Below are 18,057 nucleotides of genomic sequence, written 5' to 3' on the forward strand. Positions count from 1 at the left end.
GCCAACCCTGGAGTAACACCGAAGTCAACTTGTTCTTTTGTTTAACGACAGTACGACTTCTTCTCAATTTGTTTTTAAAATCATTTTTAATCATTATTTAATTTTGTGTTTCTTGTTATGTTTTTAGTTTTGCTAAACTTGATATGTTTGCGTGACGTTGTTTTTCTGTATTTTAAAGAAAGTGTGCATACTGCGGTTCGCGGTTCTACTTTCCCATGTTGTTTGTTTATTACCCAAGTTTATAATTAGGCCCACAGTTAAAATTTATTCATAATTTATACTTCTTGAATTTCTTGTTTTCACGCCGTTTTCCTAACATTTTGCACCACATTACTTTACTGTTGCAAGTCGTAGGCCTAGGCCTATAATATGCCTACTTGCAATACAGTTTTGATATTTTAAATGTTTTGGTTAGGCCCTTATACTAGTCTTTCATCTTCCATTGATGTTATTCGCAGTTTTCATATTTTTTTTATATTTTTTTTACTTGGTTGTTATTCATCTTTTACTTTGACTTACCTATTTGATATGTGTTTTTTCGTTTGTTTGAGTAGGCCGTATTTTGTTTGTTTTTTAAAACATTTTTCTTTGCTTATTATACTTGAATGATTGGTCACTTATTAAAAAGTAAATATTTAAATAACTTACTAAACAATTAAATAGTAAATAAGTAAAATATAATAAATATAAAGAAATAATAAATATAAAATTAATAATTAATTCAATAAAAGCGTAAAAATAACTGAATAAAAGTGGGGTCCTAAAATAAATATTAGCTATAAAATGACCAATCATTCAAGTATAATATGCAAAGAAAAATGCTTAAAAACATACAAAATACTGTGGTTGAACGTTCAAAAGTACTTCAATTCTCTCCCCCCCCCCGAAAAAAAATCCTGGTGCCGCCACTGATGACAGACGTTGTAGAGGTCAAATTTTAAACTTAGTGTCCCACAGAAGATTATTTCTCCCATATTCTGCAGGCATTTGGAGAACCGGCATGTACGTGTTTGTAGCGATAGCGTTTCAAGCGCCAGAGGCTTATAATAGCTATCTTGGTGCTAACCTGTCATCGCTAGTGTTATCAGAATATTACTGCTGTTAATGCCTAGATTGTGCATATTTTTTCCAAAACTTATCAGAAAATACCCTTTCCCCTCTGAAGATTACAATAATATGCCCAATAATGCACAAATTTCATTATTGCGCTAACCCTAATTAATCCATTTAATCCGTTTGAACCATTTGAACCTGGCCTTTTTTACGAGATTTAAAGTATGATATTTTGACTCGGTTCATTGCAGGAAGCACGTTTCATCTTCTTTTCCGAAGTTCGTGAAGGTGTATGTATTCTTATATGTACTATTGAGAGCTAAATGGATCCAACTGTGTATTCTCAGGTACGTATAGTTCAGATAATGAACTGAGTCCAATGAATTAGTCAACATGGTCAAGATAATCCCTGGGAGATAATCGCACGTGCCGTGGAGTTATAGTTCAAAATGCAATAACTCCAAGACAAATGCGATTACCTTGACGAATGCATTTGCACGAGTACATTATACGTCATATACTTCGAGTATATCAGTTAAATTACAAAAAAAAAAGGCATTAGCGCCAATCCGGCTTGATACGTGTGGGTATGTGTGTGTGTGGGGGGGGGGCGTGGGTGTGTGTGGGGGGTGTGTGTGTGTGTGTGGGGGGGGCAATCGGCATGAATTTTCAAAAAGTGGCTGAAAAGAACAAAAAAAAACCAAAAAAAAACCGGGCCATTTACTGAAAGGTGGGGATTTTTAACTAATAGAAATTCGCCGTAGAAGTGACGTAATAATTGGATTAACTACCATAGCAGTAGATGAATACAATTTTTGAATAGATCGCCCTGCACTACAAGCAGATTGCAATAATCACCTGTGTATGTCAGCAAGTATAGACTGAACACAATAGCGCTCTTTTCAAAGATACTAATCTTACAGGTGCGAGTGATCAGCCTTTCTTTGACATCCGATTAATTACGTCACTTCTACAGCGAATAAGCGACTGATATGACGTGGCGATTCAAGTGTGTGTAGGTCTAGGTCTAGACAGTAGTAAAAATGCTTAGAAAAAAGACCAAAAAATTGTCCTGGCTGCCATTGTCTCAATACAAGATAAGATGTGCTAAAAGTTCTTGTCATGTGGGGCAGGATTAGAAAAAGGGATACAAACCTGGCTATGAGACATTAGGAATTATTTCCTAGCCTCTTAACCACAGGCTTGATGGGCTACAATAGCTATTCAAGACACAGTGTATGTAAGGGATAAACTGTTTTTATGAGATATGGGTTCAAGTGAGGGAAATGTTCACTCCGTGAAACCATTGCACATCCGGGTTCAGGTATGGTGCGGTAACCGCCTTAGTTTTATTGATTCCTTTTAGAATTGGTTTCTGGGAGATGGCGTCAATCGAGTACCACTGACGATCGTCACCAATAACCAGATACCACGTACAGGTACAAGCCGCGGTATGATCGTGTGCATAGCACTTTCTATGATAGCCGTTGTGTTGGGGCTGGCTACAATCGGGATTTCTATCAGCCTTTCATTTCCAGGTAAATGTAACACTACGCTTTTTCGCGGGTTAACCGCGTATTACTAGGACTTTGCACAAACTGACTATGCAACAAAATGAAGTTTACTCTAATTGTTATTGCACCCAAGGTGCCATGAAAAGAAAAACTGTTAATTTTTTTGTGGAGGTGTGGTTATCAGAGACAGTTGCCTTGGCCCTATATGTATCGCCCAATGAGTTCTGATAACACACCATGCATGAAAATGAAGCTGAATTTGCACAGAACAAGAAAAAAGACTGAGATCAAAGAGTAAAGAATACACTTACTATGTGATTCAAAAAACCACCCAAGTCCGGCATACAAAATGACCCCTCACGAAGTCCCCGAAATCCTAATCGTCATACCTAATATAGTCTGATAGTTTAACCCACTCATTTGCATGTAAAACTTGCCCTCTTTACCAGGTAAATCTAACTGAAGGAATTAAAATGATACACAGTTATTTTTAGTTTTCTCAAAATCACTTTCCATGGACTTGGGTGGGTTTTGTATTCATGTATTCAATTTGGAAAATAGAATTACACAAGTATGCCCCTTATTTTTTGGTTTGATATTTATATCATGTCTATCAAGATAATTAATTTTTTTTAGCCACCAGATAAGCTTTGTTCCAATAAAATACAAGTGAGGAAGATATGGTCAATTATTATGTAACCTAGTCTTAAACCACTGGGGCCACTTTTGTCAAACACATGGAGACTGAATAGAGTTGAACCATGGACCAGTTTAGTTGGTCGGTGCTCTTATGATAGGTAGTTTTAAACAATGGGTTTTCGAAGTGGTAGAAATGATTACATAAATTTTATTATGAACCTAATCATACCTGCCGTTGCTTGCACATGATTATTATTATGTTTACATGGTGTATTGTGCTGAACTTAATTTCAAAACTTTTATTACAATTTATTTTGTACTTATGGATGCAAAAACTGTTCTAAGTTTTACCAATGATAATATCGCAGGGATATGAGAAATTAATTTATTCATAAGCTAATTTGAAAGCACTATCATGACTTCATTTATTAAATTTAAAAAAAATATCGTATTATTATTTAGTACATCTTAAAGGAGTATTTCGTGATCCTAGCATCCTCTTTTTATGTCATTTTCAGTAGATATTCACGAAAAAAGCTTATTTCCAAAATTTCAGTTGATTCCAATTTTGCGTTTGCGAGTTATGCATGATTATGTGTATTACACTGCTCCATAGACAATGTGTTGTAATTTCGTTCTGGTGCACCAGAACGAAATTCAAATTTCACGATATCTTTGCTAAACGAATTAATCTGCAAGAAATTTTTGTACATAAACATTATGTAGCCAAAGGTTTCCAGTGATACAAAAATCTCAACTTTTTTTTGGAGAAAAGTGGGGGGATGAGGCTGTGGATCACGAAATGCCCTTTTAATTATATGAAGAAAACCACTTATAATTCTTTTGTGTCAGTTCTTTGATGTTTAATGCACAAAAGGCATAAAGTATTGACGTGGTGCAAACTTGATATGCGTAAACATAAAGAGGCCACACGTTTTGTGGACGATTTAGTTAATCGGACAATAGACTCTGAAGACATAGCTTTTGAACTCAAGCTAGCAAAGGAACCAACTAAACGTCTTCTTTTAGCCAAGATATCACTGATTGTATTGCATATAACATTGGTGCCATTACTCTTTTTGTTTTTCTTGAGAAGTCAAAATGCAATTGTATAAATTTTAATGTTACTTTTCCAGCTGCGGGCTCTGGTCCACTGTTCGTATTGATGTGGGCATTAATGTTCTGATTAGTTTAAACACTTTTGCTTTAGGTTTGCGTAGACATTTGCACTCTTAGCACTTTGCACTTTGTTTCTTGCTTTGCACGGTCGTCCTAGCCCCTGACTGGACTAATTGAAGACCCACTCACAGTGATTTTGTTTGCTTTGGGGATCCGGTCCGAGTCTATATATAATTTGGTTGTGATATATTTTGATTTTGTGTTGTGCCTGGATTATCAATAAATCGAATCAAATGAAATCATTCACCACCTAGAATTTTGGGTGCCGATTGAAAGAACTGTCCAGTGTCCACTCCTTATATATTAAATATGAAATATTAAGTTTTTTTATAGGATAGTCAAAAGCATTTACAAAGCTGCATTTTGCAGAAACCCCCATTGAAATTGAACAACCAGTTCCAAAGAGCAATCAGAGAGTTTCGAAAACAACAGGAAGCAAAAGTAAATATCACCTTTGTTTGGCTACATCTCAAAATCAATATTTCCGAATTCCGACTGATTTTGCTTGATCGCATCATAATAGCCTATCTCTTTCGTTCCACAGAAGCACACCTATTACTGCATATATATATCCAATCTTGACTGCTACATTACTGATAGAATTGTCATAAAATATTCTTGCTCTTTTTATTATCTTTTAACCAACAGGACAATCAGCCGATAATACTGTGTCAGGTAATAATAATCTTATTCAACCATGTTAATTGATATAAGTCGATCGTTCTCCATTTACATTGTGCGGTTTTATTTTAAAACAATGTTTGATCTATAATATAATGGAAGTTGACCTTAGACCCTTATATCGAATATTTAGATGGAATTTCTTGATCACATCATAGACCCTTTGATCACATGAAGAATGTACCGCACAGTGTCATCGCCCCGATATCTTCATGGCAGGAATCGCCATGATGGTAGGTTGAATCCACACTCCACAGACACGCATGGCCATTTTGTTCCGACCTGTTTGAGACGCATCATGGGCCGAGGGATATTCGAACGCCCTCAATATTTTTCAAAATTCTTTTTTTTACACGATTATATTGTACTTTATTAAACCAATATACCTTGCAAAAATCAAGACTCTAGGTTATGTCAAAATCCGAGATTTTGAATAAAACGCAGGAATCGTCATTTTATTATAACGATTATTAGTCGAACACATACCCCGGGACGCATACACGACGTTCATATTTATACACACAATACGTACCGTACAAGGCGTCCTGACGGTGATCTACACAACAAAGGATCGCACCATAACACGACCGAAGGAATGATACGTATTGGCAACATCGGCGCTGGTAGTAAATTCCAATTTTCTTTGCTTTGCCTTAGTTATTCGGCTCAATAATAAAGGGGATATATCTGACAGTAAAAGATAACATTTATTGGCAAAGAAATGCTAATATATTTTGTATGAAAATGTTATGACATGGCTTTAATATTGAATACTGCTCCAGTGGTTTGGATATTGGAAATAAAATACGGGTATCCAAACGACACATAGAGCATGGTAATCACATGGGGACGACCGTCCGGTTGAAGCTGGCACTTTTTGTTCATACCATGTCGCTCGGGTCTACAAAACAAGAAGAGCTACAAGAACTTTCCTCAGATGCCAAAATCTCAATTTTGATGCCGGTAAAGTGGGGGAAAATAAGACTGTCGATGATTACATTTTTCTGTGATCTACTGTTTCTCGAAATTTTCAGCTTTAAGTTCCTGCACTATTTATGGATGTATTCATGGTTTTTTTTCTCATTCAATACACTGGTATACCTTTTAATTCAAAACCCAAAATATGTGAAAGAAAAAACACGTCAAAATACCTTCGCTTGATCAAAATTGTCAAGAAATAAATAAAGAAAGACTTTTCTTTCGGTGCTAAATAATAATGTAAAGAAGATATTGTCTGTAAACAATATAATCCCTTCACATGTGAACATGTACTGTAGCCTCGACTTCGAGTAGCCTATCTAAGGCAAAATATAATTAAAATCATGATTTGTCTCAGTCCCAGCCGGTTTGTGTTCCTCCGCGACAACCTCATAGTACGTCTTTCCTGATTGGCTGAATTAACGCAGTAAAATAAGGCAAGTGCAGGCCTGGCAAGTGGACAGCCATGCGGTGATTTGAGTCGCTGACATGAAAGGCGATATAAGACGATTGTCGCCAATGGCTGCAAGCTAGCGTACATTTTGCGTACAAATCTACTAAGTACGATGTTTGTGTCACTTACACAAGTCACGCCCTAATTCATCAGCCATATGGGTTCCATAGCCAATTGAAAACCCTTTCATTTGGAAATTCATTAACCAATTAGCGATCGTCATTTCGGGGTTGTCGCAAGACGGTTTGTTTAGTGACGAAGGAGCACAAATCGGCTGGGATCGAGACTAAATCATGATGCATTTTCATTCATAGATACCGATGGAGATACAGTTGGAGATACATTAGATAACTGCCCTCTTATATCAAATGTTGGCCAGGCCGACGCAGATAGCGACGATGTTGGAGACGCGTGTGACAATTGCGTCAACGCCGCCAACCCCGATCAGGTTTGTGGACAATAAAGCTTTCGATACACATGGGAGTGATTGACTAGCGACGCCCTTGTACCGTGCCGTTCATACCGCGCCGTTGTGACAAGATCGCGCTCTGAAGTTCTAAAAATAACAAACTCGGTCAAAACCTTAATTTGGGCCCAACTGCGCAGTCTCGGTGTAAGTTCAAAGTTCACTTTTTTTCCCACATAGTTTTCTCAGTCGTCAATGCTGATGGTTGACGAATGAGGGCAGCAGTCTATACCGCTACGTAGAATCGCGCTGTCAGCTATGGGGAAATGGGGGTATTAATCCTTGCCGACGGTGCGAGGAAAACTCTGCGTCTCATCTGAGGGTCGCGTGCATGTCGCATGTAGAATGTCTTTAAAATGCGCCCATCCTTAGATTAATAAACGTACAGATTGGACTTTTCCATGCCTGTGCCCTCTAAGGGTACGCGAAGTTTCTTTGCGCTATTTTGAATTTACTCACGCGGTACCCGACTTAGCGTCGATCCCCATAGGCAAAACACCATGATTCCGTGGTATGCGCCCATCATCAATGTCGTGCTTACATGATAACAAATACCTCGAGCGCATTCCGCGGGAAAACGAATACCCCAATTTTTGCTCCATGCCAGTATCAAGATGGCGGTCGAGTCCTGGTTCTCCTTCTCTAACTCTGTGATAGTACTGCTACTTCCCGGGTAAATAGTAGTATAATTTTCCGCTGTCATGGGTGGTCATGGCAACAACCCAACTATCTTGCTGTGGCACTAAATCGATCCAATCTTATATGAAAATATGCAATTAAAAACCATTTGGTAACCATACCGGTAAATTAAAAATGGTGGTAAATTACCGGTAAATTACGGTAAATTACCGGTATCGGTAAAAATGGTAAAATAATTAAATTAAGTAAATTATAAAAAGAGTTAAATTGAACGATAAACATAATACAAATTCAAGTCTTTTTAAAGTAAGAGCTACATAGATACTTGTTTTATTGAATATACCTTTCAAGATGAAAATGAGTTTCATAAAAGCTGAAGTTGAAAGAAGTGAAACAAAAGTCATTTAGTATTTACGTACAAGTTTTTTTTGCAAGCGTTTCAATGTTTTCTCTCATAACACACAGACACAGAGCCTGTCTAGCCACTTGGCACTACACTATGACATCTGAGAAAACTACATTCCGTTTTTATGCAATCACATACACGCTTTCATTAAAATTAAATCCTCAGGTAGTGTTCAATTGAAATTTCCACTGTAGACCTCATGACTAATGGTAATATACCTGGTCATTCATATTATTTGGATCTGGTTAAAAGTTAACTTGTCAAAAGTTATACTTCAAGGATGCTAATTACAACTTACATGTAGAATGAATGACGATGTTTTACAGTGGTACCCAAAATATTTAGTACAGTATGGGCAGTTGTAGCTAGCAGGGGTCTACAAAAGCATTATTTCAAGGAAATTATGCAAATATTGCAAACAAAATTGGCATCTACTATAAAGCAAATAAACGAAAATAATATTATTTGAAGTTTTACTAATAAAAATCCTTTTATTTTACATTTTACTTATTTTCCTTATTTTACCCTATTTTTCCAGTAATTTACCATGTAAATTATCTGGTAGTTTACCATGTAAATTATCCGGTTATTTACCGACTCACAACACTGAATATTCTTATCTGAAAATTTCACTTTCGATCTTTGTATGGACCACTTTGGAAATAAGTTGCTTTTATTCCACGTTAAAGACTGTCCCTAGATTTCACAACACATTTTCCTTTGTTAGTTAAGGGATCTAAAATGAGCGTTTATTGCGTTTCGACAGTATTTTTTGTGGGACATGAGACCACCTCAGACCTATCGAATTGCATTCTGAATACGAAGCATGTCTTTCTGATATAAAATAATTTTCATTTTTTGAAAATCACAATATAATACAAATTTTATGACAAATTATAAAAATTTGATATTTTTCAAATTTTTGATATATAACAGTCCTCGAAGTAAATCATATAAATCTAATGATATATTCTTAAAGTGTATGTAGCACGGAGGAAAAAAGCCGACGGTCAATTAAAATTTTGACCTTTCAAATTGAAGATATGGTTTTTTACCCAAAAAAAACCTAATTTTTTTTTTGGTGTTTTGGGAAAAAAATCCATATCTTCAATACGAAAGGTCAAAATTTTCAATTGATCGTCGGCTTTTCATCCCACCTACATACACTTCAAGTATAAATCATCAGATTTATAAAGTTTACTTCAAGTACTGTTAGATATCAAAAATATCAATTTTCAATGATTTGCCATAAAATGTGTATTAAATTGCGAATTTCAAAAAATCAATTATTTGATATCAGAATGACATTCTTCGTATTCAGAATGCAATTCGATATGTCTGATGTGCTCTAATGTCCCAAAATAAATACTGTCCAAACGTTCATACCCCAGCCCTTAACCTGTAACATTATTTTTATAAACTGAAATTTGTTTTAACTCTACCTTTAGAATTGTAAATTATTTTTAGAACATTCTGTGCAGTATTGTACTTTTTATTTGTATTGGTTTTATCCGTATAAAATCAATATTATTACTTTACACAGACCGACACAGATGGCGATGGTGTTGGAGACTCGTGTGACAATTGCGCCGACAGCGCCGATCTAGTAAGTTGACAATGAGATTTTGCTACACGTGAGGAAAACACAATTTGTCATCTTTAAGGGCTGGGGTATGAACGTTTGGACAGTATTATTTGTTGGACTTGAGAGCACATCAGACATATCGAATTTCATTCTGAATTCGAAGAATGTCCTTCTGATATCAAGTATTAAATATTAATTTAAAAGATATCAAATTTTAATAATTTGTCAAAATCAAAATTATTTGATATCAGAAGGATATTCCTCGTATTTAGAATTCATTTCGATATGTCTGATGTGCTCTCATGTCCCGCAAAAATACTGCCGAACGTTCATACCAGAGCCCTTGATTTAAAAAAATGCATTAATTATCATTCAAGTATGTTATATTTATTTTGGGTTAAATATTCTTGCCAGCCAATTTCAAGTTTGGTATTTAGAATGAAGCCCACTGGAAGTAATTTTCTTGTATACGACTTTCATGGGTGATCAAGGGCGGATTTACCATTGGGCAAGCCCGTAAAACACCATGTTTTGGGCAAAAAAAGCGTAAAATTTACTTAATCATGAACTTTTTGACGTTATTTTCATGTAGTTTGTCAGTGTCAGTTCGGCACGGCACAAAAATTCACTCATATTTGTGACAAAAAATATGAGAAATTTTACCTTGAGTTGTACAGTTCCTTAAAATGTTAATGAGATAGTCAAGCCATGATCAACCCCTCAAAATTTGGATGTACCATGAAGGGGGCTTGAGATGGGGTGTTTTATTATCAGTGCTTTCATAATTTCATTAGCCTATATTATTTAATATGTGACAGTTTTGAGGCGTTTTGTTTCTTGCTTATGAGTGTTGAATTAAATGCAGTAAATGAACTTGCAAGTCACAAGAGCATGTTAATCAACTGAATGCACTATCACCAACACTTTCTCTAATCTATTTGCAACTTTAGTCTATTGTACACATAGGCGTAGATCCTGGGGATGGGGGATTTATCCCCCCAATATTTTGCCAGGGGATGCTCCATACAATCATCCCCCAATGTTGACGCCTGAATATAGGTTTCTGACCAAATTAACCTCATATTTGCCCATTTTAGCCCCAAAAGTGCAAATGTTCGCGCTTCACGCGCATTTATTCCACTTTTGCACCATATTTCATCAGTTTAGCTTCAAAATAGTAAAATATTTGGCTCGCTTCGCGCGCATTTGTAACATAAACTTATTCTGTCGCCAAAAGGTGCTGGATTCACTATTCTTCAAGAATTTTTTTCAACACCACCCCCCCCCCAATGTCAAAAAGAAATCTACGCCACTGATTGTACACTATTTAGTACAGTATGGGCAATTGTAGGTAGCAGGGGTCTACAAAAGCATTATTTCAAGTAAGTTGTGCAAATATTGCAAACAAAATTGGCATCTACTATAAAACAAACAAACAAAAACAATATTATTTGTTTTACTAATAACAATCCCTTTATTTCATATCTTACTTATTTATTACCTATTTTACCACGGTAAATTGAGATGGCGGTAAAATACCGGTAATTTATTCTTATCTGAAAATTTCACTTTCGATCTTTGTATGGACCACCTAGGTTGCTTTTATTCCACGTTAAAGTCTGTCCCTGGATTTCACAACACACTTTCCTTTGTTAGTTAACCTGTAACATTATTTTTTTTTTTTGGAATTTGTTTTAACTCAACCTCTGGAATTGTAAATTATTTTTTATTTGTATTGCTCTTATCCGTATCAAATCAATGTTATTACTTACAGACCGACACAGATGGCGATGGTGTTGGAGACGCGTGTGACAATTGCGTCAACGTCGCCAACGCTGATCAAGTAAGTTGACAATGAGATTTTGCTACACGTGAGGAAAACATAATTTGTCATCTTTAAGGACTGGGGTATGAACGTTTGGACATTATTTATTGTGGGACATTAGAGCACACCAGACATATCGAATTGCATTCTGAATACGAAGAATGTCCTTCTGATATAATAATTTTGATTTTTTTGAAATTCGCAATGAAATACACAAATTGATATTTTTGACATTTAACAGTACTCGAAGTAAACTTTATACATCTGATGATTTATACTTAAGGTGTATGTAGGTGGGATGAACAGCCGACGATCAATTGAAAATTTTGACCTTTCGTATTGAAGATATGGATTTTTTCCCAAAACACACAAACAAAATTAGGCCTTTTGGGGAAAAAATCCATATCTTCAATATGAAAGGTCAAGATTTTAATTGATCGTAGGCCTTCCTCCCAGCTACATACACATTAAGAATATGTCATTAGATTTATAAAATTTACTTCGAGGACTGTTATATATCAAAATGTGAAAATATCAAATTTTAATAATTTGTCATAAAATTTGTATTATATCGTGAATTTCAAAAATTATTTGATATCAGAAGGACATTCCTCGTGTTTAGTATTCAATTCGATACGTCTGATGTGCTCTCATGTCCCACAAAAATACTGTCGAAACGTTCATACCAGAGCCCTTAAAAATGAATGGATAGCTGCGTGCATCTTATCATTCAATTCATACATACACGCTATATAACAGCGCGCGTAATTGGTCGAGAGCCGGGCATAAACAGCGTTTATGCCCGGTGTCCCGATGTGACTGTCGCCGGGTAACGAAAGTGAAGGAAACTCATGTTTTTTAATAATGTTACTTGTAATTTTTGTTATTATTTTGATGAAATAAGAATCACAAATTGTTCTGGTATGTATGAACGAATCATTCATATATTTTCATGACTAAACGGTTGTTTATGTCCTCGGGTCGCGAGGTATTGGTATTCAAAACCTTTGCATCGGTCATATTTTTGAATTATACGAATGAGCAGCCCCTCACAATTTTGATGTACCATCAAGGGGGCTTGGGATGGGTGTGTTGCTTTCAGTGCTTTCATAATTTCATTAGCCTGATTTAATATGATTTAATATGTGAAAGTTTGAGGTGTTGTTTGTTTCTTGCTTATGAGTGTTAAATTAAATGCAGTAAATGAACTTGCAAGTCACAAGAACATGTTGATCAGCTGAATGCACAATCACCAACACTTTCTCTACTCTACTTGCTAGCGCTACTTTAGTATATTGTACACAATTTAGTACAATGTGGGCAGTTGTCATTCATTCATTCATTCATTCAATTTATTCACACATGATTTCACATATATATAGATAACAATATTTCCAAAATCATATATATATATATATATATATATATATGTATTATATACAAAATTTAAGCATCAATAACAAAAACAAATTTAATTAAGTTGGTAACATAATGAAATGTATCTGAAGGATAATACAGAATTAAATGGTTATATTACAAATCACAATCGCAATTTCCGAAATTATATATAGTATAGGACAAATTTATATAAAAATATTTACACAGCAAGATTATGATTAAATAGCAATTCAATTAATGATACAAATTTAATTTGTACAAAAAGTTAATTAAAGTACCAGTAACTCAGTAGATTTTGAAAACGAAAGAGAATAATATGAAAGGGTGAAAAAAAAAACATGTGAAGGAGAGGCCAAATAAGCCCAAAGGGCTTTAAGGCTGGTCCCACCTTAGCAAATTTGAAAGTGAAATATTAGAATAGGGAAGGGGTGAACATGACAAGACAGAACAGTACAAGACAGGACAAGACGAGACAGGGCAGGGCGGGAAAGGATCAATCAGGACAGGGATAATACAATGCAGTACCAGTCAAAAACCAAAAAAGTTGACAATGTAGTGGATCGATTTCAAATAGGCCTATTTAAAATAAGCGCACGTGCACGGTACCGAGGCCTATAGCCAAAACCAACATCGGGATTTGACGGCAGTATTTGTTAAAACATATTGAACTATTTATAAGATGAAAGAAAATGATATATGATACTTGAAAATTATATAATAGGTTTATTTTATTTAGATAAGTACTTTTTAATCAGGCGGTCCTTCAAGCTAGTTTTGAAGCTTAATATATTATTTGAGTTTATTATATCTTTGTTTAATCCATTCCAGGTTTTAGGTCCAGATACTTTAATCGAGTATTTGATTAAATTAGATGTGTGTTTAACTGTAGTAAAATGCTCAGCATGTCTACAACCCAGGAAAAAAAGGTTGGCACAGTTTGCCTGTCTTTTGGTATATCTCTGCCCCCGCTCCCCCAATTCAATGTTGGACCAAGCCATGTTGTCAACAGGTCCATGAGACCCTCCAACATTGAATGATGGGGAGTGGGGAAGGATGATATATAGGGGGGAGTCTGTACAACACATATATTGTATGCATGTTTTCCTCGCCTCCCCAATTTTAATAGGGCTCGCATTTCCATTGTTTAGTGCATGTGTGCCCACTATTATTTCCCGGGTTGTCCGAATCAATTCCAAAAATATGCATCTAATTTCATATTTTGGCTTGTAAAATAAAAACCGTTAAAGGTATGGCCACCAAATTTTCAGGAAATAATCCTCATATTCATATCAATATACGAAATTAATATAAACAAAAAATATTGTGAAATAAGGTATAAGTCAAACGAATATTATATAATTGCCGATTATTTTCGAAGTTTAAAGCTATGATAACTCGTCCAAAATATGCATCTAACTTCATATTTTGGTTTATAAACTAAAACCATAAAAGGTATGAGCACCAAATTTTCAGGGAGTAATCCTCACATTCATATCAATATGTAAAGTTCATATTGATAAAAAATATTGTGAAATAAGGAATAAGTCAAAAGAATATTATATGATTGCCGATTATTTTCGTAGTTTAAAGCTATGATAATTCTTCCAAAAATGCATCTAATTTCATATTTTGGCTTATAAAATATAAAGCAATAAGCATATGGCCACCAAATGTTCATGGATTAATCCCCATATTCGTTTCAATATGCAAAAATAAAATTAATCAAAATATTATCGATAATCAATTATTATCGATTATCAATAATCAATAAATCCTTTTTTAATATTCAATGTTTAAAAATGTATAGGCCTACGCAACCAACAAAACTGTATATCTGCAGTAATTTGAAAATATGACTTTCTCCTAAGTGCTATAAAAACATCATTTTTTTACCTTTTATATGCTCATCATATCTCATGCAACCTGAAGGAACGAAACTTGTTTCCGGTTTGGATTGTAACACCTTAAAATTCACATTTTTCGTAAAAAACGGTTCAAATATTTTTTCTGAATTGAAAAATCTCTCATGGTATATAATGGCCATATTAGGCATTGTGATTGGCAATTTCAAACTTTTTTTAGTTCAAGCATCATGGCCGTGGAGACGTGATGCTCTGTTTTGAAAGCCATCCGAGTTTCCATTTTGACAAACAACTCGGTGCCGCAATTATGGTGATATTTGTACAGTGCCGTAAAATAAAGGTAGAAATACAGAAAAAAAGAAGGACGGACATTGGCAAAAATTAATAGAATGATGAATATAATATGATGAAGGATATTGTAAAATAATAACAAAAAGAAAAGAAAAAGAAATCTAAATATATTCAGGGCTCGAACCCGTGTTCCAATGCGCCTGTGGCAGATGCCGTATCCATTGAACCACAGAGCTTGTAACTTCAACAGGCTTAAACTATAATATAATGCTATTCAAGATGCATGTATATAAATATACGCTCTACATACGGTATACAGTCCAAAAATTACTTTTTACGGCATTTGTTTCATTAACTGAATATTTATCATATAGCAGGTGTTGGCTGACATTGTGCTCCACATTTATTTCAGTTTTGTGCCGGGGTAAAATGACTTTGGGACAAAAAAACGAACGATGTACACGTTTGTATAAATAAAAAAGAAAGTAATATTATATTAAAATTCTTTACTCTTTAAAGACGTGTATACCGTCCGATTTTGTCCCGTAGTCATTTATCCCGGACAAAACTGAACTAAATTTAATACACCTGCATCTTGAATAGCATTATATTATAGTTTAAGCCTGTTGAAGTTACACAGCTCTGTGGCGCAATTGATACGGCATCTGCCTCAGGCTGCAGGCGCAGTGGAACACGGGTTCGAGCCCCTGAATGTATTTAGATTTCTTTTTCATTTTTATTTTACAATATTCTTCATCATATTATATTTGTCATAAGCCAATGTCCGTCTTTTTTCTGTATGTCTACCTATATTTTACGGCACTGTACAAATATCATCGTAATTTCCGCACTGATGATGTTTTTATATAAACATACATAAAATTGCCCTATCTATGATACGGGTGCAATTATATACATTAATTTGATGTAATAATAGCTGATTGAAAATTGCTCATTCAGTTCTTTTTATTTATCATTTGAATTAGAAGCAATTCGATGTAATACTGCATTTAAAAAGCATTCTTTCTTTTTTGTCAGTTTTCGCGTAATTCAGATCCAAGCCAAGACGCAAAACCACGCATTAGCGATGTTTTTAATGACCACTCCCTAAAGAAACAAATACATTTTTTCAATTTTTTTTTATTTATCGTAAAGCCCTATCACTTATATGTTTTTGTGTGAAATATGAAGATAATTCAACATTCCGTTGCAAAGTTATTGAGTAAAAACGGAAAACAGGTGCAATATTTAGGATTTGACTCGGACAACCCAGGAAAAAAAGGTTGGCACAGTTTGCCTGTCTTTTGGTATATCTCTGCCCCCGCTCCCCCAATTCAATGTTGGACCAAGCCATGTTGTCAACAGGTCCATGAGACCCTCCAACATTGAATGATGGGGAGTGGGGAAGGATGATATATAGGGGGGAGTCTGTACAACACATATATTGTATGCATGTTTTCCTCGCCTCCCCAATTTTAATAGGGCTCGCATTTCCATTGTTTAGTGCATGTGTGCCAACTATTCATTTCCCAGGTTGTCCGAATCAATTCCAAAAATATGCATCTAATTTCATATATTGGCTTATAAAATAAAACCGTTAAAGGTATGGCCACCAAATTTTCAGGAAATAATCCTCATATTCATATCAATATACGAAATTAATATAAACAAAAAATATTGTGAAATAAGGTATAAGTCAAACGAATATTATATAATTGCCGATTATTTTCGAAGTTTAAAGCTATGATAACTCGTCCAAAATATGCATCTAACTTCATATTTTGGTTTATAAACTAAAAACCATAAAAGGTATGAGCACCAAATTTTCAGGGAGTAATCCTCACATTCATATCAATATGTAAAGTTCATATTGATAAAAAATATTGTGAAATAAGGAATAAGTCAAAAGAATATTATATGATTGCCGATTATTTTCGTAGTTTAAAGCTATGATAATTCTTAAAAAATGCATCTAATTTCATATTTTGGCTTATAAAATATAAAGCAATAAGCATATGGCCACCAAATGTTCATGGATTAATCCCCATATTCGTTTCAATATGCAAAAATAAAAATTAATCAAAAATATTATCGATAATCAATTATTATCGATTATCAATAATCAATAAATCCTTTTTTAATATTCAATGTTTAAAAATGTATAGGCCTACGCAACCAACAAAACTGTATATCTGCAGTAATTTGAAAATATGACTTTCTCCTAAGTGCTATAAAACATCATTTTTTACCATTTATATGCTCATCATATCTCATGCAACCTGAAGGAACGAAACTTGTTTCCGGTTTGGATTGTAACACCTTAAAATTCATTTTTTTCGTAAAAAACGGTTCAAATATTTTAAAAAAAAAAAAAAAATCTCTCATGGTATATAATGGCCATATTAGGCATTGTGATTGGCAATTTCAAACTTTTTTAGTTCAAGCATCATGGCCGTGGAGACGTGATGCTCTGTTTTGAAAGCCATCCGAGTTTCCATTTTGACAAACAACTCGGTGCCGCAATTATGGTGATATTTGTACAGTGCCGTAAAATAAAGGTAGAAATACAGAAAAAAAGAAGGACGGACATTGGCAAAAATTAATAGAATGATGAATATAATATGATGAAGGATATTGTAAAATAATAACAAAAAAGAAAAAAGAAAAAGAAATCTAAATATATTCAGGGCTCGAACCCGTGTTCCAATGCGCCTGTGGCAGAATGCCGTATCCATTGAACCACAGAGCTGTGTAACTACAACAGGCTTAAACTATAATATAATGCTATTCAAAATGCATGTATATAAATATACGCTCTACATACGGTATACAGTCCGAAAATTACTTTTTACGGCATTTGTTTCATTAACTGAATATTTATCATATAGCAGGTGTTGGCTGACATTGTGCTCCACATTTATTTCAGTTTTGGGCCGGGGTAAAATGACTTTGGGACAAAAAACGAACGATGTACACGTTTGTATAAATAAAAAGAAAGTAATATTATATTAAAATTCTTTTTCTTTAAAGACGTGTATACCGTCCGATTTTGTCCCGTAGTCATTTATCCCGGACAAAACTGAACTA

At 34.6% G+C, this 18,057-nt stretch overlaps 1 protein-coding gene across 1 annotated transcript in view; it reads left to right on the forward strand.

The window, feature by feature from the left end:
* LOC140159003 (uncharacterized) overlaps positions 1-18,057 on the forward strand; it is a 97,217-nt gene that overhangs the window by 29,782 nt on the left and 49,378 nt on the right. The window contains exons 2-7 of the mRNA XM_072182312.1: positions 1,305-1,400; positions 2,420-2,591; positions 5,034-5,060; positions 6,813-6,946; positions 9,553-9,615; positions 11,369-11,437. Of these exons, the coding sequence (XP_072038413.1) occupies positions 1,377-1,400; positions 2,420-2,591; positions 5,034-5,060; positions 6,813-6,946; positions 9,553-9,615; positions 11,369-11,437 (489 nt within the window). The 5' untranslated portion in view covers positions 1,305-1,376. The remainder of the gene's footprint in view (positions 1-1,304; positions 1,401-2,419; positions 2,592-5,033; positions 5,061-6,812; positions 6,947-9,552; positions 9,616-11,368; positions 11,438-18,057) is intronic.

This window comes from Amphiura filiformis, chromosome 8, assembly GCF_039555335.1.
Source record: "Amphiura filiformis chromosome 8, Afil_fr2py, whole genome shotgun sequence".
Taxonomy (NCBI): Eukaryota; Metazoa; Echinodermata; class Ophiuroidea; order Amphilepidida; family Amphiuridae; genus Amphiura; species Amphiura filiformis.